Raw genomic sequence first — 22,024 nt, 5'->3', positions numbered from 1 at the left:
AAAACATTTTTACATTAATCTAAACTGTACTTATATTAGTGTGTAGGATCCTCTTATCCTGTGAAAAAGATTGTAAAGGTGTTTTTCCCACCTACTGTACTGAAAGGAAGTTACTAGTGGAATTCTCTCAAGGTTGAGAGGAGTGGATGTAAGCTTGGTTAGCCGAACCACTATAAATCTTGTGTCTTCCTATTTCCGCATTATTTCTATTTACTATTTTATTTCAAACACTTAATTGGAAGAAAAATTGAAAAATGTTTAAAATTCACTAGTGATAATCTATTCACCCCCCTCTAGGTTATCTCACAAAACCCACTAAAACACAATCAGATTTATGCCTCATAGGAAGAGACAATACAAATAGTGCGACCAGTCTATTCAAGCTAGCCACAAAGTTTACACAATTTAACAAAACTTAAACAGACTAAAATAAAATAAAACACAAAAAAAAAAAAAACTATCCATTGACCCTATTAAATAAATTCCAGAGCCTTCTTTTCACCATTGTTCCAAGAAGTTATTTTCTCTGTTTTTAAAACAAAGAAAGTTGTTGCTAGAGCATCGACATAACAATTCTCCCCGTGTTGGTTATGTTCGAAGAATACACTGACCAGAGCATTATTGCCAAAAGTACCGGAGACTTTTGTTATTTTCCCAATAAACCAGATACCCTTCAACGTGAAAGCAGAGTCATTACCCAGAGCTTCATTTACAATCCAGGAGGCATTTTTTTCACTATTAACCGTCCATGAATCATGCATTGAAACCTTCCGTTCTATGATATCGATTGCACTTTCATTCGCATCAAATTGCACCAACTTAAAAGGACAAAGCAATGCAAAATCCTTGTCAAAATAGTAAAAGTTCTCCTTCACTGTTGAACCCTTGGTTGCAATAAAATCAAACTTGAGATATTTCCCCTTCTTGTTAACGAAGGTTCGATTCATCTTAAGCAAAAACCCTAAGAAGTCGGTCTCGCCACCTAAGATCCGAGAAAGGGGGAATTTGACATCCTCTAGCTTATTGTCTACCGTCGATTCAGGAGGACATAAAGGCTCCTTTTGAAATATACCTGACCCGTTGGCATAGACAAACCAAAACCTTTTATCTTTAAGGTTATGTTTGCCTACTCTAAGTTTCACCATGATCTCATCCGGCAGGTTCACATGAACTCTCGTCAAAACACCTTTGAACACCCCCACCATTGGAATATTGAAATACCCGTAGAAGATGGAGTTTCCGTCGATGTTATCGATTAATTTCGTACTGTCTCCTTCGCTTGCCTCAGGCACACCTCTGTAGAATCCCGAAAGATTACTGGGAGGTCCTCCTCATTCATCAGACGGAAATCCTTGACTATCACACTACCATCAATAAAGAAGTGAGAATCCATAAAGCCTCTTAAGGTAAGTAGATTCTTTATGAGTTGGGCTGCAGTCGAACTATTTGTTTCCATGCCAATGCTTAAGCCGGTGCGTTTGTCAAATATACTTGCAATCGAGGTCAGTATCCCATTCGCGGATACTAAAAAAGTGGCACCGAATTCTTGGTGAAGGATCAAATCATGTAACATCTCGACAAACTTTAGCATAGATTCCAGATCTCCACTTGCCGGTTGTTCAAGACTAAAGTCAACCAACATTCTCTTCACTAAGTTTGTGATCGCAACAGTATTTAGCCTGCTAAACTGTTCAGGATTCCAATCCTGATCAATCTTCTGCTTCATTAATTCATTAAGAGTATCATTCTTCTTCACTAATTCATCTTTGGTATTGTCCAAGAGGCTTTGCAATTCATTAAGTGCATCATTTTTCTTTGCCAACTCCGCCTTGGTATTATCTAGCAAGCTTTGCATTTCATTAAGCTCATCATTCTTCTTCGCCAATTCAGCCTTGGTATTGTCTAGGAGGCTTTGCAATTCGTTCATGGCTTGTGGCTTCGATAACGGTACATTTTGGAAACCAAAAGCACCCAATGGTACCACCGTTTCTAGAACGAAGGTATCATACTCACCTTCAAGGAATTCACCATCGTCGTCACGCTTTTGGACACGTACAATAGCCTTTCCTTGACGGTTTACTCGAAAGTTCTTAAACCGCAAGAACCTCTTGAAATCAGCACCCTTCGGCCCATCATAGACGACAGCTTTGCACCGTGTCAATTCTAATGGTTCAGAATAGAGGTCAACCGCGAAAACCTCTAACTTTGAGCTCACAAAAAAATCATCACTCGACGACCAACTCATTTCCTATTCAAAAATAAACACAGACAAACAATCACAAAGCAATGGGATTGAGATACTCAAACCAATGCTTAACCACTGTGAAACAATGTGCTTTGAAGTAAAGTGTGGGAAAGACATTCTTATATATAGCATCCAGAGGAGGAATAAAACCAGCATGCAAAATTACAATGGGTCAGTTGGTTTTGGTAAATGTACGTAATCTTGTGCAAACCCAAGAACTAGTATCGGTAGATAATTTGTCACTTAGGTTATGTTTGGATGCTAAGAAAAGAAAAACATAATCAGACAAAAATTATGATGATGCAGTGATTGATTTATCTATCTCTCTCTTCGTCAAGTTCATTTTTATTTTTTTCCTTTTCTTTTCTTTTCTTGGCATCCAAACCTAGCCTTAATTTCTTGGCACATGAATTCTTCTTTTGTAATAGGCACATGGTGCCAAACATTTGTGATTGTTACATGGGATTGTTTAGAACATTGAATATGACTTATATGTTTACCAAAAAAAAAATAGAATATGACTTATGGATGATTAAAACAGATTATTTTCAATTAATTGATTGTGGATGACCTTCACATAATATTGTATCAATAATTTCCAACCATGTTACATGTATTAAAAGTGATGATGATAGAGTACTAAAAAGGAAGAGAACATTAAGGAGAGATGGAAAGAGTATTTATACAGCTTGTGATTTGGTTGTTATGTTGTAGTTGTGCACCTAAGTGTGAGTTCTTGTACAGCCAACGAGTGAGGGGCATCGTAAACTAAACATTTAGATGGATCCTTCTTTATTCATATCAGTGTTGAGCGTCAAAGATGCTCTTTTATTTCAGAAGGCCTGTCTCTAGGATACTTTTTTTTTTTTTTTGGTAAATGTCTCAAGGATACTTACTTCCATGTTTCCTTTCAACTTGGTTATTTAAACTTGGAGAAGACTAATTAAGAAAGCAGCTAACAAATCCTATTGACAGGTCTATGATTACTAAAGGCAGTCCAGCCATCAGCCACTTGCCATTTGTTGCTCATACTTAGATCTATTGCAAGGCTTTGAATAGATAATTGTGATATCTCAGATGTACTCTAAGATGCTTTGAGGCAGATTAGTGAGATTCCCATCATTGTAGGTCTGGTCCAATGCCTTGCAGACGAGTGTGTTGGACGGTGGACACAGTGGTTGAAAGGATGGAGAAGCAGTTTGAGGGCTGGTAATCAGGTCAATAACTGCAAAGGGATTTTACCTTCGGAAAGGATGGAGGTAGAGAACAAGTTCCATCTTGTAGACTGGAAGCAAGTACTCAAACCAAGAGATCAGAGGGATGGGCTTTGGACACTAAAATCAATTAAATAAATAATGCATACAAAATAGCTGTATAGGCAGGGGAAGATAGTCTATGGAGAGCAATCATTGTTCACAAGTAAGGAGTAACAACTTCTTAACTAGGAAATCTCCATGTGAGATCTATTTGAGGTCCTGGAATGTGTAAGAACATTGTAAAGCGCATTAATATAAATTTTGTGTGTTTAGTGCCTCAATCCACATCGCTTTTAGAATTGACCTTGTGTTGGACTTTCCTATTGTTCATACTAAGAGATAGAATTGCATTTCCTTAGTAATGCAGGGGAGTCTATCATAATTTTTCGCAACAGAAATCGGAAAATTGCTAAACTTTCACTTCATCTTCTAACATTTGCCCCAACAGTTCAGTTTTCTGCAGTGATGTTAAAGAATCGTCACTGGATAAACAGTTCAGTTTTCTGCAGATGAAGCCATAATTCACAAGTGATGCTAGAGTATGCACTTAAAAGATATTTTCCCCTAAAAGGGAAAGCTGGATCCTTCTTCAAATCCCTTACTCAGACAAAAACAAGGTATGACGAACAAGAGGAGATCTGTCTTACCTTGCTACTTTTCTTGCTATCGACTAATGTAATAGAAAGATCACTTGAAAGTTCTTTTCTCTACAATGAGACTTGTGATTGAAGGTGAAAATATGATCTGCTCATAAAGTCCACAAGCAGTACAAACTTGTGCAGCTTCCCCTCCTTCAGCTGTCCAATTCAGCAAGAATAGTAAATGTCTCTTCAATACTAGGACAGCTCAAGGTAATGAAACTAACCAATCATGATAACCATACCCTTCTTTTATCTTTTCTGAATATTTTTCTGTTATTCGAGTTTTCTGCTTTCGAAATCAAAGTGAGACTCTTGACCTATTCTAGTAGATCAATCCAGTCAATGAGCTGAGGAATAGAAGACTACTAAAGCCAAATGACTCACCATTAGATCCAGGCTTAGCAAGTCCTATCTTAGTGAATTGTAAATTAATAAAAATAAACCAACAGAGACACTTAGACAGAGACAGATATAGTAATAAGATCAATGTCCTCATATGTTACAAATCAACAGAGATTCATCCACAGAGACAGATAAACAAAGAAGAAAGATAGAATCATACCTTTACTGTTCGTGTCTTTACTACCAAAAGCCCCAACCAGCTTGTTTGCAGACAACTGGAGAGAGAAGAGAGAAGGAGATGAGGAAGGGAAATAGGAAGAGGAAATGATAAGTAGAGAGCAGAGAGAGTTCGTGCGGGAAAGTTAGAGAGTAGGTTTTTCACGGGAATAAAAACGGTTTTGAGGTGGAAGGAGGGCGCGGCAGAGAGATATTACCAGCGGGAGGAGAAAGGATTTGAAGTGATCGGAGAAGGATTTTGTGCTGGTTCAAAACTTCAAACCTTAAGAACTTAGTAAAGTAGAGCCTTTACTCTTTAGTGGAGAATAAAATTTTAGAAAGGTCTTTCCTTTTCCTTTTTTTGTTTTTTTTTTTTTAATTCATAAAACCAGACTTATAGGGACGGGTTTTCAAAATCATCGGGATATGTTATATGTACCACTAAAGTCCTCTTAACCCTTTTCTTTCTTTTATTAAAAAAAGGCTTCCCCCCAACCCCTAGTGTAGAGGAAGGGGAAAATTTATTTATTATTCAACATGAAGAGCTCATGGAAGAGACTACATACATCTCAACAATTCATGGATGGGAGTTAGGTCAAACTCTCTGACTTATTACCAACAGTGCCCTCCTTGTCAGGGAGTCAACAATATTGTTAATCTCCCTTGGTACATGGTTGAAAATACAAGTGTTGCGTCAAGAACTGGTGTTGGAGCGAGCTGTTCTGCAAGTGGAGAATTAGCAAGGGAGGCCGGGCCGAACCGGTTTAACCACTCCGATGCCTAAGTCAGTACTCTTAGCAACAGATAAGAACAATAGTGTTCAGATGATCATGGAAGGAATTTACCCAGCTATTTATAGGCGATGAGTGAGACTCTGGGGGATAGAGACGCGCCCTATTAGGAAATGAGAGTCTGCGGCATGGAGTGAGGTAATTTAGGAGTGATATTAGGGATAAGGTTAACCCCCTTATCTCATTACGCCTTATTAGGCGGCGTATGAGCGACAATCTTGGGCCATCAAGGCCCATCCGTTCTTATGTCGAAAACTCCAGTGATTGTGCTGTTTCTCAATAAAGTGTGGTGTCTGGGTCGTCCCATATAGGTCGTCCTCGTCCGATACAGGGTGATCATAACTTCGATCTGGTCGCCCCTCTCGGGCGACTTGTACCCGACGATCCCTTGTCGCTCACATGTGTCCGACCATGGGCCCACGGTCCTTGGGATCTCGCGTACAACTTCGACCTCTATCTCCCAGACAGGGATGGCTCGTGCTTGCTCTGCACGAGCTCACCCCAGCCCTAATTCACGTGTCAGCCTTCTATTGGCTGATAGTTTTTATGACGTATCAACAAGATACGAATAAGGAAGATATGTAGTGAATGGCCTCCAAAATGGGACGTACAGATAGGGATGAGGCTAAGTTATGGTTCTGTAACAGATTTACAAAGTAAAAAAAAAAAAGGCCTTTAAGGATGGTTTTATATGAGCACCGTCTACCATTAAAAAGATCTCCCCTTCATTTTATATTTTTAATTAGAAAATTAGGATTGTAGGTTGTAGGTGCAGCAGACGGAGGGTCGCTGGCATATGCATCCGGGGGAAAAGAAAGAGAATGAAAAAATGGGAGTCGCCACCTAGATTTAGGGTCTAGGACCCATGAATGGTGCCCCTCCTTCGGAGAAGGGGCGCTAAATTAACTCCAATGACTCAATGGATGGTCTGCCCTAGATCTCTGGGTAAGTGTCAAGTTACGGGCTGGGAAGGTGTTAGGCATCCAGCACCCGTCCGGCAGACGACCGGTCTTCCTAGACCAAATTTTGTTGTGTATTGTTGTATTATACATATTATGCACCTAATTAAACTATTTTTTCTTGTGTTTTATTTAAGTTAGAAAACCTAACCCTATGGTAAAAATAAGATTAACTGTACAAAAGTGATTAAGACCCTAATCCTATGACTATATCATGAAGAAGGACAATTACTTAGAATACAAACTTACTTAAGAGCCGAAATGACCAAAATTATGAAAATGCCCCTTGAGGGCCAAAATATGTACAAAGGCATGATATCATACTTAAATGCTGAAAAAGATTAAAACATGACTAAAAATTATTAACAACATGCATATGAATCAACAGAAACACAAAAAATGCTATGGAGATGCAAGGTGGTGAAAATTATCAAAATGCCCCTATAAGGGCAAAAATATAAATATGCATGAAAATGCAAGCTTATACTTAAAACATGCTTATGAAGGTTAAAACATGCAAATAAAGGGACAAACCTTTGCAGGGCCCTAAACATGATTCGATCATAAAATGACCAAAATGCCCCTAAAGGGCAAAATGGTAAAAATGCAAGAACATGCACTTTCAAGTAATTTCAGGCATTTGATATGTCATTAAACATCCTAAAATTACTAAAATGCCAAATAAGGCTACTGGATGGTACATTGGGTCCATATTTGGTAAAATTACCAAAATGCTCCCAAGGGCAAGAATGAGCTTTATGCATGGTTATGACACATGATATGCATGTATGCATATGAAACCATCCTAAAACATTCTAAAACAGCATGTCATGCATAAAAGCATATTTTTTCTGACTTCTTGGTATTTTTCATTTTTTTGGGTTTTCCACCTACAAAATCACCATTATGCCCTTATGGTGAGAAATGGCATGGATGACATACATATCAAACTCACACACAGATGGGGATTGTTCTCTGTGATATGAGGCATTACAGAAGACACTCCATGTCCTTACTTGGTAAAGAAAATCATAAAAACAGTTTTTTTTGTATTTTTGGAAGGTAAAAACAAGGATTAGAACAAAGAAAATAAAAAATAAATATTAAAAACCCGAATCAGACAAAACCAGAGGATTGATACACTAAGAAAAACATGCTCTTCACCCCCATGTCAGTGGATAAACCCGAGTCCAACTTTGTGGGCCCCACTCTTGCAAAACCCCAAAATATTCACAAGGGCAAAAGTGCCCCAAAAAACATGATTTGGAGCTTAGGAAAATTAGTGGACATAAAAAACAGTGGGAAACATATCCCCTAAAAATTCCAAGATTTTATCAATCTTGTATTATTTTTAATATTTTTGTAACTAAAAAAACAACCTCTTTATGTAAAGAAAATCAAAGAAAATATATAAAAATACCCTTGAAGCGTGGAAGGGCCTGGTCTCAGCTTGGGTAACCTTGTTTGATCATAAATAGTTGCCGGAAACCTCTGAAAGTCGTTCCAAATGTGATTGCTCCGAATGGTAAGAGTGGTGAGAAAGGGGTATTTATGAAATTTTATATATCTACGGGAGCATGGTCTCGGGATACATCTAGCATGGATTGAAAGAGGAAAGAACAGGCTTCACAAAGGTAATTTTTTCATGATTTTTCTCTGTCTTTAAACCCTCCAAATGGCCTCCTATTTATAGGAGAAAATCCATTCGAGGAAATGACTGAATAAGCCCTGGGGCATTGAAGGCAGGGGACAAGGGGCTGGTGGGCAGCTGCGGCTGGCAGGTGCAAGTGGCTGGGCGCACATGGGCTTGACTTGTGCGTGCCTAGGCCCGCTGGGCAGCCTAGGCCGGTGCAGCCAAGACTTTGGCAACCAAGTGGGCATGGGGCCATGCCCATGTGTGGGGAATGGAGGGCCTTGTGGCCGCCGGGCTGGGTCAGGCCGGGTTGATCCGTTTGGGTCAACGGTCTGATTTTGGTCGATCAACAGATTTTTTTTTTTTTTGGCTTTTCTTCTATAAAAAGATTCCATATTAAGGGTCCATGTTCAAACATTGATATCTCCCAATGCGTGTGGCCGATTTTGACGTGCCACATATCACCTCGAAGATCCCAACACGTACTTTCCATCCATGCGGCAGATATAGCCAGATTCTGCCTAAAAGTGGCACGGATATCAAGGAAAGCATAGAAATGGTGTTTCACGTCGACCAAGGTCCAATTGATATTGGAATAACATGAAATTTTATGTGCAAGCATAATATGATCAAATAAGGCCATCCAAATGATTTCAGGTCACATCGGGTGGCTCGGGTACCAAGAACCATGCAAGGGGTAAAACGGTCATTTTCATAAAAGTTATCCGATTTAGTTGAAACTTTATGTGAAAGCTTAATATGAACAAATGACTAAAATGAGGTCATCCAAAGTGTTTCGGACAAAATCGGGTGGTCCAGATACCGAGAATCGTGTCAGGGGCAAAAGGGTCATTTTCACAAAGATATTGGATTTGGGTGAAACTTCAAATGTGGACTTAAAATGGTTAAACACGACTATGTTAGGGGTTTAGGCTCTATTTGTGACAGTTTGGTTGTAAAAAGTGGGGTAAGGGTAATTTGGTAATTCTTGTCATTCAGTCACCGCACGAATTACGTTCTTGACCATCATTGCCAAGATACATTTCCAAGGTGTCAAAATATAGTGTCTAATAGAAATTCATAAAATAAATACAAATACAAATCATACACTCTTAGTGAATTGTAAATATGAGATGTAATTTAAAAATAAACCAACAGAGCCACTTAAACAGAGACATATAAACAAAGAAGAGAGATGGAATCGTACCTTTACTGTTCCTGCGTCTGAAACCAAAATCTCCAACTAACTTGTTTGCAGACAACTAGAGAGAGAAGAGCAGGAGATGAGGAAGAGGAGATGATAAGAATAAGAGGCAGAGAGGGTTCGTGCGGGAAGTGTAGGAGTGGAGAGATATTACCCGAGCGAGGACTGAGGATTTGAAGCGATCGGAGGATGATTTTGCTTTTTGATCGATCTTGGGGGAAATGAAAACTTGGAAAGTAATGCTTTTAGTCACATCAATAAAAAAAGTAACGGCTTTAGTGGATAAATATACTTTGTAATGAAAATGGAAAAATAAAAGATGGAAAAAAGACAGTTCTGTCCTGTCGTTCCTCGGGAAAACATTTTGCTGTTACACTTGTAGCAGCAATGTTTCTGCTATAAAGCTGCCAGCAAAGGAAATGGAATAGTTTAGTTCTCCTTGGGTTCATAAATACCTTCTAGGGTAGTGTATTTTCTAAAAGACCTTTTAAGATCCTATTTCTTTGACTATCTGCGTTGTAGTAGGACCATTTGGGATAGAATGAAATTTTACTGCTACACTTGTAACAGAAATGTTCCATGGAAAAGCAGAAATCCCATCCAGATTGATGCTTACGTGAATGTTCTGATTGTTTTATCAAAATAAAAAAAAAGGTGAATGTTCTTATTGGCTAGCACATGCATGTAAACTCTAGAGGATTAGGCAGCGTTTTTTCGCCCATAAAAGGTCTACAATATTATTGGGAAAAATGTTAATACTGTGTGAAAATCCTTGATCTCCTCTTCTAATATGTAGATGAATGGTTTAACTTGATTTTTGGTGAAATTTTACAATTTAAATTAAATAGTATATTTATGAATTTATAAAAATAATTAAAAATAGGATAAGATAATTATATGGAAAAAATGGTTATATTAAAATAGTTTTTGGTAAATATTGCAATCTATAATTAGAAATTGTGAGTTGATCGTAGACCAAAGAAGCAACGGTACTCGTAGATCAGCTAGTGTGTTTTTTCGTTGCTTGGTTCTTCGCTTGATTTCAATCTCAACAAAGAAATGAAAGCATAACTCTTTGCTTATTGTCCCCCTACTCTTTTAGCCTACCTTATGGAGATTTCTTCGGTGTCTATAGGAGATACGATCAGTCTCAAGAGAATCTCCGATCTTCCGTTAAAAAAATCTATCTTCACGACCAAATCTTGGGGCTCCCGCTGCTTAAATGATGGTGTCATCGAAATAGAATTTTTGTATGTAGAAATCTATAGAACAATATATCAGAGATGAAGGTACGTAGAAACCTAAATGGGGGGCTAATTGGGTTTCTATTTCCAAGTAAAGTTTATCAAGAAATTGATCCACCCATACTCCCGAGGAGCGAAAGACTCATCTTATATCTTGGGAATCCATATGTAAGCCTAAAAACAAAAGGGGAGGGGTTGATTTTCAGAAAGAGTGTCATCATACACATCAAAGCCTTACCCTTAAGGCTAGGTTGAAGACTGATTCATATCTCATCTCAGTTATGGGCTGAGATTTTTAAAGCAAAATACTTCAAAAATCATAATTTCATTGATAATTTCCAAGATCAAGTTTACCTCCACCCACAGTGAATGGGATTCCATTCACCGTGGCACGGAGAGGACGGGAGAAGGCATCAGGAGGGCCTTTTGGGAAAATACTAAAACCCTATTGGGATTTGTTAACCCTAGGATGGTAGGTGAATCGTCGTCTATGGGTGGAGGGAAACTTTGTCCTAATTTCAAAGTCAAAACAGGTTTTTGTATTTAGAACAACTTGCTTAACTTAAAGAAGAACTACCAACATTAGAAAATTACAAAAAAAAAAAAAAAAGTGGTATGGCCAATGGATACTGACATTAGAGAATTGCAAAATTCCTAACAGATTAATTATAGTACATGCATGAATTTGATAATGAATTTCATTGACAACAATAGGGATTGAAATAATCAAAATAAAATTATATTACACCTTATTCAGTACTAGTATTCATATACATCATTGACTAAATCAGAAGAGCTGACCACTAAAATAGCATCACTATTTTTAGTACAATACCTGGGAAGGGAAGGCCAGTTTCTGGCAAGAACAGTAGTAGTTCCTTTTCATGGTCAATTAACTAAATTTCAAAGCCCTCTTTTCATCATTGTTCCATGAATTTATTTTCTCTGTTTTCAATACAAAGAAAGTTGTTCCTAGAGCATCAACATAACAATTCTGCCCATGTTGACTTTGCTCGAAGAACACATTGACCAAAGCATTCTTGCGGAAAGTACCAGAGACTTTCGTTATTTTTCCAACAAAACAGAATTCGTTCAAAACGAAAGCACAATCGTTACCCAGAGCTTCATTTACAATCCAAGTGGCATAATTCTCACTCTTAACTTTGCTTGTTGCAGGGAATGAAACTTGTTGTTGAACAATATCTGTTGGAGATTTACTCACATCAAATTGCACCAACTTGAAAGGATTGTGCATTACAAAATCCTTATCATAATAGCGAATTGTATTGTCAAGCCAAGCCTTCAGTAAGGAAGGCTTGGAAGCAATAAATCAAATTTGAGATATATCCCCTTCTCGTTAACGAAGGTCTGATTCATCCTCTGCAAAAACCCTAAGAAGTCAGTCTGGCCACTTAAGACTCGAGAAGGAGCGAATTTGACATCTTCTAGATTACTGTTTGTGGGCTCCTCCACCTTTTGAAATATACCTGACCCGTTGGCATTGACAAACCAAAACCTTTTATCATTAATAAGATTATGTTTGTTGCCTACATGTAGTTTCACTATGATCTCATCCGGCAGGTTGAAATGAACTCTTGTCAAAACCCCCTTGAACATCCCCACCGTCGGAATGTTGAAATACCCATAGAAGATGGAGTTTCTGTCGATGTTATCGATTGATTTCGTACCCATCTCCTTATTCTGCTTCAGCTCAGCCACCTCTGCTGCAGAATCACGAAAGATAATGGGGAGGTCTTCTTCGTTCATCAGACGGAAATCCCTAACCATAACACTGCCATCAATAAAGAAGTGGGAATCCACCATAAAGCCTCTTAAGGTACTTAGACTCTTAATGAGACAGGCTGGAGTACTCGGACTATTCATTGTTTCCATGCCAATGCTTAAGCCAGTGCGTTTCTCAAATGCACTTGCAATTGAGGCCAATATCTCGTTCGTGGCTACTAAGAAAGTGGCACCAAATTCTTTTTGAAGGATAAGATCATGTAGCATCCTTAGCACAGATTTTGGATCTCCATTTTCCGGTGGTTCAAGACCAAAGTCAACAAACACTTTCTTCATTGATTTTGTGATGGCAGTGATAGTAAGTCGTAACCGTACAATATTAAAGTCTTGATCAATCTTCTCTTTCATTAATTCATTAACCGCATCATTCTTCTTTGCTAATTCAGCCTTGGTATTGTTCAGGAGGCTTCGCAATACATTAAGCTCATCATTCTTCTTTGCTAATTCAGCCTTGGTATTGTCTAGGAGGCTTTGCAATTCATTCACCACTTGCGGCTTCGGCAATGGTACGTTCTGGAAACCAAAAGGGCCCAATGGTACCACTGTTTCTAGAAAGAAGGTATCATATTGACATTCAAGGAATTCACCATCATCGTCGCGCTTTTGGACACGTACAATAGCCTTTCCTTGACGGTTTACTCGAAAGTTCTTAGAACGCAAGAACCTCTTGAAATCATCACCCTTCGGCCCGTCGTAGACGACATCTTTGCTCTTCGTCAATTCTAATGATTCGGAAAAGAGGTCTACCGAGAAGACCTCTAACTTTGAACTCACAAAAAAATTATCACTCGATGACCAACTCATTTCCTATTCAAAAGTAAACACAGACAACCAATCACAAAACAATTCTTAAACGCTGTAAATCAATGTGCTTTCAAATGAAATGAAGTGTGGGGAAGGCCTTCTTGAATGTAACATCTGACAGAGGAATAAAATCACCACACAAAACAATGGGCCGGCTGGTTTTGATATATGTATGCAATCTTGTTCAAATCCATTAACCAGTATTGGTAGATAACCTATCACTTAATTTTTTGGCACATCAATTATTCTCTTGTAATAGGCACATAGTGCCAACCACATGTGACTGTTATGTTGGATTGTTCCAAATATTGTATATGACTAGTGGATAATTAAAATATAGATTATTTTCAATTAAATGATTGTGGATGACCTTCACATGATATTCTATACATTTTTCATGATAATTGTTTTACAAAGAAAGGAATGATTAGAAATGGAAGAGAATTGCATTTTTGGATATATCAACTGAGTTACCAGTCAGGTAGAGAGTTGGATATGTCGTCAATTTTTGATAAGCTAGCGACATGCATCAATCAAATGGCTATGCACATGATAGCAAGTGAGTTAAGAATAACACATGCTGGACAGCCTGGTGGTGTGTCCAACCTTTTCCCTATTAGTTATTTGTTTGGCAATACACTTTCTTTCTAAAATCAAAATCACATTACAGTGAAGCAACTAAAATTCTCCTTTATACACCCGAAGACTTCCCAAAAGTAATAAATGATTAAATTAACGATGATGGTTCAGACAAATTTATAACCCAAAACCTCATTCCATGAAGATCTGACATAAGTTTAGAAGACATACCTTGAAGAAACGAGCCAATCAAACACAGGGAGAGAGAGAGAGAGAGAGAGAGAGAGAGAGAGAGCAGAAGTGGGCAATGGGAAGGACAACGCGCTCTTGGAGAGATATCAGAAGAGAAGAAGAAGAAGAACAGAGGCTAAGGGTTGGATTTTGGTCCTTCGGAATTTGACTGTTTGAGCAATTTGGGACCTTTGATTTTATACTTCTTTTATAACTAGCTCGGAACGGGATTCGGGAATGTTTTGAGCAGTTTGGGACATTCGGTTTTATACTTTTAGAACACGTTTGGAACGGGATTCGGGACTGGTTTAAGCACTTTGGGACCTTTGGCTTTTACTTTTATAATACGTTTGGAAGGGGATTCAAGACTGGTTTGAGCAGTTTGGGACATTCGATTGTTTACTTTTACAACACGCTTGGAAGATGCCGAGCAGTTTGGGGCCTTCGGCTTTTACTTTTATAACACGCTTGGAACAGGATTCGGGACTGGTTTGAGCACTTCGGGACCTTAGGTTTTATATTATTATAGGATTCAGATTGTCTACGGTGTCTGCTGCTGTCCTGCCGTGCTGCATAGACACAAGGCGGTGCGTATTGACTGCCTTAGCATGTCTGTGCATCTTGCTCAAGTGGGGGTAAGATGGTCAATGCGCACAACCTTGTGTCTACACTTCACAGGCAAGACGGGGCAGCGCGCCGTAGGCGATCTAAATCCATTATTATAACACGCTTGCAATGGGATTTGGGACCATGGTTTAATGTATCAGAAATCAGATCGGGATCAGTTCAAAAATAAAAACTATACCAAAGAGAGTCTAAGTAAGAAAAAAAATAAAAGAAAACTTTCTAAATTGACCAAACCTCATTTATGAAAGTTAAAAAACTGTTTAAAACCATGATTTAAAAAACTGTTTAAAACCATGATGGAAAAAACAGGGGCAAAAAAGAAGGGAAGTTTGAGATACATTGGAATGAGAAGATGATGAGCGCACCTTAGCTGTTAGAGTAAAAATAAAAATTCGTATTACCCAAAAAATAAAAAATAAAATGAAAGCAAGGTTATAGCGTCAGACTCTTGAAGGGAATGGAATAGAAAACAAAGGAAACGGATTACTAAAATTCAAGATCATAAAAACAAAAAGGGTAATTTACACATACCACCCCTGAGGTTTGATGAAAGGATTATTTTACCCCCCAGTTTTGAAAAATTATGCGTACCCCCCTGAGGTTTCAAATAGTAACAAATAAGCCCATTCCGTCAGTTCATGACTAACCGTGTTAAAAATAAGAGGTGAACTGACAAAATTACCCTTGCAAGAAAAGAAAGAAAGAAAAAAAAAAAAAAACTGCAACTCACCTTCCCTAAATTGATTGCTATTTTTTAGAGTATCTCTAAAAAATCATCAGATGAAAGAGACACTTTGCAAACTTTTAAAACAATTTTTTCCTTTCGATGAATAAGGTTAGGGCAGTTTGAAAGTTTGTTTTTATATTTTTTCTTGCATGGCATGATTACTGACCAACTTTGGAGATTCTTTTCAAAATGGAAAGTAGTGGATGTAAAACTAATTTGAAACCTACTTATCTTGTAAGTTCCATTCTTATTTAGTGGATGTAATAAATTTTTCCTAATTTTAATTGATCGAAGATTATGTTTACACACGTATAGCAAACTTTGTGTGATATAGGTTAAATAAATTAGGTGTAACAGTTCCTAGATATGTTCTAAAGAAATTTTGAATCTTGCTACGGGCTTACAATAGTTTGCTGGGCAAGCTCAACCCCTTTTAATACTTCGTTTTGTATGATATGTCTGGGTACACATGGCTACCTGGTGCTGTAGAACCCAGGAAATCCGGATTTGTGGATCCTTTGTTGTTGCCTGCCCATGCCAGCCTCACACAGATAGGGCTGAAAAGACCGCCCTACCCACTGCCCGAGAACCCTGTCTGGATGGGGTCCACAACCAGCCTGTGTGAGGCTGCACGCAGGCCGCATGAGTAGGCGGTAGCAGAGGATCCCGATCCATGAAATCCTTTGTTGGATATTGTTAGAAAGAGAGTCCTAGAAGCATCTGAAACAAGAAATTGTATAGTTTCATTCCATGAAGAACAAAATCCTAAATAAGAATTATTTTTCTATAGATATTCAATAGAAGAAAAGGGAAAAGACATACCTTCTTGAAGATGTGAATCTAAATATTTTGATGAATGAATTGAAGAAGGAAAACTTGAACCTTTCTTAGTAAATTTTAGAAAAGATTGTAGATGATCACACTTTGATGAAGCCACTAAAATTTCCAAGGATCTCATAAGCAATCAGGGTGCTCACCCCAGCTGGACAGGTATACCACAACCCGGTATTTCGAGCTTTCAATCCCCTTGCTTGTGGGACCTTGAGATATTTATATCTCTAGGGTGGACAAGATCAGCCATAAAGTTCAACCCTAAGTGAGATGCTAGCCACCTAATATCCATATCCAGAATGCTTCTTGGGCTTACTTTGACAATTATCAAAAATGCTTCCAAACAAAAAGGGAACAAAAATTACAAAACTGTCCTTACTAAAACCAAATCAAAAAATGGTTTTGTAGAGATAGAAAATAAATAAAAATATTTTCACAAAACCATATTGACGATAAAACCTTTTAAAATGGCAGTTTGTAGGTACGCGTACACTTCCGTAATTGTCAAGTCACTAGCAATGGAATATTAGTCACTAAGATCAACACTCAACGTACACGAGGTCTTTCCATGGATGGACTCCACAGACCTTATGTGTACTGACCATCAAGAGACTAGTTCTCACGTCTCCCATAGTCTGAGCAATTTTGACTTGCACCCCTCAAACCTATCACAGTCCAACAATGCATACATAAACATGTAATACATCATGATAGGTGCGGTCAAGTCGAGAACTACAAAGTGGCTCATCAAGATGATCATCCAAAACTCCAGTCCACTAGCGAAGTAGACCAAAAACCATGGTACCATTTTAATCAATTTCAGCCAATTCCTCATCCATAGGGCTTGGTTGACTTTCATCAATTTTAGACAATTCCTCCAAAACTCTTTTATCAATATCATCTGTACTCCCACTGTCAAAAAGATCCTCCAAGAATGTCACATTCTTGCTTTCAATTATCACTTTGTACTCAGGATCATACAACCTATATCCTTTTGAATTGTGAGGATACCCAACCATAACACACCTTCTAATTTTGGATAACAATTTATTTCTATCTGGATTAGGAATCAAAACATGAGCAATACACCCCCACACACGAATATGAGCAATACTGGCTTGCTTACCATAAAACATCTCATAAGGGGTTGAATCCACTGCTTTGGTGGAAATTCTGTTAAGTATATGCATAGCTGTATATAACACTTCCCCCCAAGAAGTAATTGGTAAATTTTCTCTAGCCATCATTGATCGAACCATATCAAACAAAGTTCGATTTCGCCTTTCTGCAATCCCATTAGCTTCTGGAGTGTGAGGTGGGGTGAGAAAATGCTTAATGCCATTTTCGAGGCAATGCATCTCAAAATCATCAGATAAATATTCTCCACCTCTATCTGAGTTCAGAGACTTAATCACTTGCCCAATCGACTTCTCAACTTCAAGTTGAAATATTTTGAAAAATTCTAGGGCTTCAGATTTATGTTTCATCAGATACACAAAACCAAATCTAGAAAAGTCATCAGTGAAAGTAATAAAATAACGAAAGCCACCTCTGGCAGTGATGTTCATAGGTCCACATACATCAGTATGTACCTTTTCTAAAACACAAGAACATCTTTCACCTTTCGGATAAGACTTTTTAGTCATTTTCCCAGAAATGCAACTTTCACATGTTGAAAACTTTTCTAGAGTTACTTCAATTAATATGCCAGACTTTATCAATTTGCCAATGCTATCTATTTTGATGTGCCCCAGTCTCAAATGCCAAAGATAAGTAGCATTATCTTTCACAACAACATCCACATCACACACAATATTACCACACAACTGCACTTGATACATATTATTATTTCTAAAACCATGCAACACAACTTTATCATATTTACTAATTAAAAATCTTTCATTTCCAAAATAAAACTCGTATCCAAGTTTTTCCAGCATTGAAACAGATAACAAATTTCTCCTAAGACTAGGAGCCTACAAACATACAACTAAATCAAAAACTGTTCCATCATTCAACTTTAATTCAAAAACTCCAACTCCTTCAATCTCCGCCTTGTCATCATTTTCCATGTAGATGAAACTGGTATTATCACTTATTCTCCTTAGCTGCTTGAATCCCTGCAAGGTATTGGAGACATGTAAAGTTGCTCCAGAATCAACTCACCATGATCCAGATTTAATAATTGTAATGTTAATCTCATCTAGAATCAAGGTAGCAAACATACCTTGGTGTTGTTTTCCAGCAGTCCTTAAGAAGGAATAGCATTGAGACTTCTTATGTCCATGCTTCTTACAGAAATAACAAACTATCTGTCTTGATTTAAACTCAATATCTTGTTTCACATTGGTTCTCTTTTTCTTCCCCCAATCTTGCTTTCTGTTATTAAACTTTTTCTTCTTTTGATATTTCTTTCCATTAGTGGGTCTATCTGATTTCTGCTCTATAGTATTAACTGCAAAATCCCTCTTTCTCAGCTTAGCATCTTCATGACCAGTGACCTTGGATAAGAGGTCATTCACAGACCAATCCAAACCAGAAACAAAATATATCTCCCTTACAGTTTCATATGAATCAGGCAAAGAGGATAAAATAGTGGATATCTTTGTTTTCTCATCAACTGGTCTTCCCTGAAGACTTAATTCATTAGCTATGGCAATCATGTTGTTCACATGCTCTCTAGCATCTCCTTCTTCAGATAATTTAGTTCTAATGAACTTTTTCCATAAACCTTTAATATGTTGACTTGATTTCTTCCCAAATTTCAATTCAAGACTATCTAGAATAGCTTTTGAAGATAGACTATTCATACAGCCAACCATGAGAGAATCAGTCATGTAACCTAACATTAAATATTTCATCTTATTATCAGCCTCTGTCCATTTCTTATAAGCAGCCTTAGCAGATTTGGTAGAATGTGCTCCCGGCATAGGAGGACAAATCTTTTTAATACAAACAGAATAGTTATGGAACCCAATGTACAAGTCAATTCTACGCTTCCATTCAACATAATTGGGTCTAGTAAGGATGCAATTTTTCATAATGTCAGACATGTTTAGAGAATTAGAAGAACCAGCCATCTGTCATAGCCATACAACATGTATGATAAGATTGGAGACTAAGGCCCATTACCATTTTGCACAAAATTAAATTATTGGACATAATGTGGCAAAATCAAACAGTCCTTCGATCTCTCAAATCCTCCCCGTATCCGATGGGCGTAGGGAAGAACTTGATTAATCAAGAACCACAAAACATAAATCAATTATCAATCCAATAATAAATTAAACCCTTCCCGTATCCGATGGACGTAAGGAATAATTCAATTAATTAAGGATTAAATGTGTCTTATCCGATGAACGTCGACACAAACCATTCTCATACCTATTCACAATCCTATTTCATCCATGTGATTAACTGATGAGTGTCATCATGTGTGAGCATCGGAATAGTGAATAAAATATGCATAAGAAAAAAACAACATCAAATGCCCAAACCCATCCTCCCATTGAAACCAAAAGGATTGGATATATTCAAAATTATTTTATTTTATTTAATTCAGTCCATAACAAATTTATCCGAATGAAATAAGTCGAGCCCAATATAAAGCCTAAAATTATTTCATAATATAATAAGGAAGCTACAAAGGACAAAATTAGCTTCACAAAACAAAATGGCTTGAGTCAATGAATTTATGTTAATAATATGGCTTGATAAGCCAACAATGGTAAGTGGCTTGAGATGAGCCAAAATACATTATATGGTTTGTAATGAGCCAAAAGCAATTAGATGGCTTGATACAACGTAACATCTAGAAACAAGAAAAAAATTTCATCCTCCAACACAACTTTTCAAGTACCAATATCCTTTTATATATATCAAAGAGACTTTTCAAATTCCAAGAAGATTAATTAAGTTTCAATGACACCTTTTTCAAAAGTCATTATTGTTTCTCTTTAACTTCCAAGATAACTTTCAATGACTTTATTGGTTTTTGCAAAATCTATTCAAATGTCACAATCATTTAATAAATGCTTTATACGAAGAATTATCCTCTTCTCTTCTTTATCTATACGTAAATGACTTTTCAACTTCATAAACAAAATCCGTAAAGAAACATTATCTCTTTTAAGATCAAACAAAAAATATCCAAGAATATATGTAAGCATATAAACGACTATCTAACTCAAAGGAGAACGTATACAAATTCTTTTTAGAAGACAGAGAATTCATAGAACATGAAAAGCAAAAGAAATGAACTAGAAAACTAGATTAGCAGAGCCATCGTGCTTGTGCTGTTAGAAAGAGAGTCCTAGAAGCATCTCAAACAAGAAATAGTATAGTTCCATTCCATGAAGAACAAAATCCTAAATAAGAATTATTTATCTATAAATATTCAATAGAAGAAAAGGGAAAAGACATACCTTCTTGAAGATGTGAATCTAAATATTTTGATGAATGAATTGAAGAAGGAAAACTTGAACCTTTCTTAGTAAATTTTAGAAAAGATTGTAGATGATCACACTTTGATGAGGCCACTAAAATTTCCAAAGATCTCATAAGCAATCAGGGTGCTCACCCCAGCTAGACAGGTATACCACAACCCGGTATTTCGAGCTTTCAATCCCCTTGTCTGTGTGACCTTGAGATATTTATATCTCTAGGGTGGAGAAGACCAGCCATAAAGTCCAACCTTAAGTGAGATGCTAGCCACCTAATATCCATATCCAGAATGCCTCTTGGGCTTACTTTGACAATTACCAAAAATGCTCCCAAACAAAAAGGAAACAAAAATTATAAAACTGCCCTTACTAAAACCAAATCAAAAAATGGTTTTGCAAAGATAGAAAATAAATAATATTTTTATATTAATAAATAAAAACATTTTCACAAAACCATATTGACGATAAAACCTTTTAAATTGGCAGTTTGTAGGTACGCGTACACTTCCGTAATTGTCAAGTCACTGGCAATGGAATATTAGTCACTAAGATCAACACTCAACGTACACGAGGTTTTTCCATGGATGGACTCCACAGACCTTATGTGTACTGACCATCAAGAGACTAGTCCTCACGTCTCCTATAGTCTGAGTAATTTTGACTTGCACCCCTCAAACCTATCACAGTCCAACAATGCATACATAAACATGTAATACATCATGATAGATGCGTTCAAATCGAGGACTACAAAGTGGCACATCAGGATGATCATCCAAAACTCCAGTCCACTAGCCAAGTAGACCACAAACCATGGTACCATTTTAATCAATTTTACAAGCCACAAAAAATAAATGCCACAAGACATATGCCACAAAATGAGAATATAGAAATGTCCAATAATGTGCAAAAATTACACAAAATAAATTTGTGTTGGGCCCACAATTCTAACAGATATCACATGTGCCAGAGAGAAGTCGTTCCATGGAATAATCAACGAATACTAACATGAATTTTTTTTGGATAAAGAACATGAAAGATTCATAGAGTTGTTTAATTAACAACAACATAAAACAGAATATTTGAATGAAAACTAAAATAAATAAACTAGAGGTTCTATTAAATAAATTTTGGAGCTGTCGATTTATCGACAGTAATCCACGATGTTCTTTTCATTGTTTCTAAAACAAATGAAGTGGTTGCAAGAGCGTCAACATAACAAATTTGCCCATGTTGATTTTGTTCAAAGAACACACTGACCAGAGCATTCTTGCGGAAAGTACCAAAAGCTTTCATTATTTTCCCCATAAAACAGAACTCATTGAATGTGAAAGCACAATCTCTATCCAGAGCTTCATTCACAATCCAGGTTGGACAATATTTATCCGAACTTGTGAGAGTCTGAGGTAAATAAACCTCTCGTTGTACGATATCTGTTGTAGGCATATTCAC

General features: G+C 37.2%; 1 protein-coding gene across 1 annotated transcript in view; it reads right to left on the bottom strand.

Annotated features, from left to right (window-relative positions):
* The window catches only part of LOC122663268, a 75,003-nt gene that overhangs the window by 20,117 nt on the left and 32,862 nt on the right, over nt 1-22,024 (bottom strand). The window contains exons 3-5 of the mRNA XM_043858953.1: nt 12,103-12,250; nt 2,973-2,977; nt 1,044-1,160 (exon numbers count right to left, since the gene is read on the bottom strand). Coding sequence (XP_043714888.1) covers nt 1,044-1,160; nt 2,973-2,977; nt 12,103-12,250 — 270 coding nt within the window. The remainder of the gene's footprint in view (nt 1-1,043; nt 1,161-2,972; nt 2,978-12,102; nt 12,251-22,024) is intronic.

The sequence above is a fragment of the Telopea speciosissima genome, chromosome 5 (genome assembly GCF_018873765.1).
Source record: "Telopea speciosissima isolate NSW1024214 ecotype Mountain lineage chromosome 5, Tspe_v1, whole genome shotgun sequence".
Taxonomy (NCBI): Eukaryota; Viridiplantae; Streptophyta; class Magnoliopsida; order Proteales; family Proteaceae; genus Telopea; species Telopea speciosissima.
Note: the sequence above shows the minus strand (reverse complement) of the source record. Positions and strands in the feature narration are given on the sequence as shown.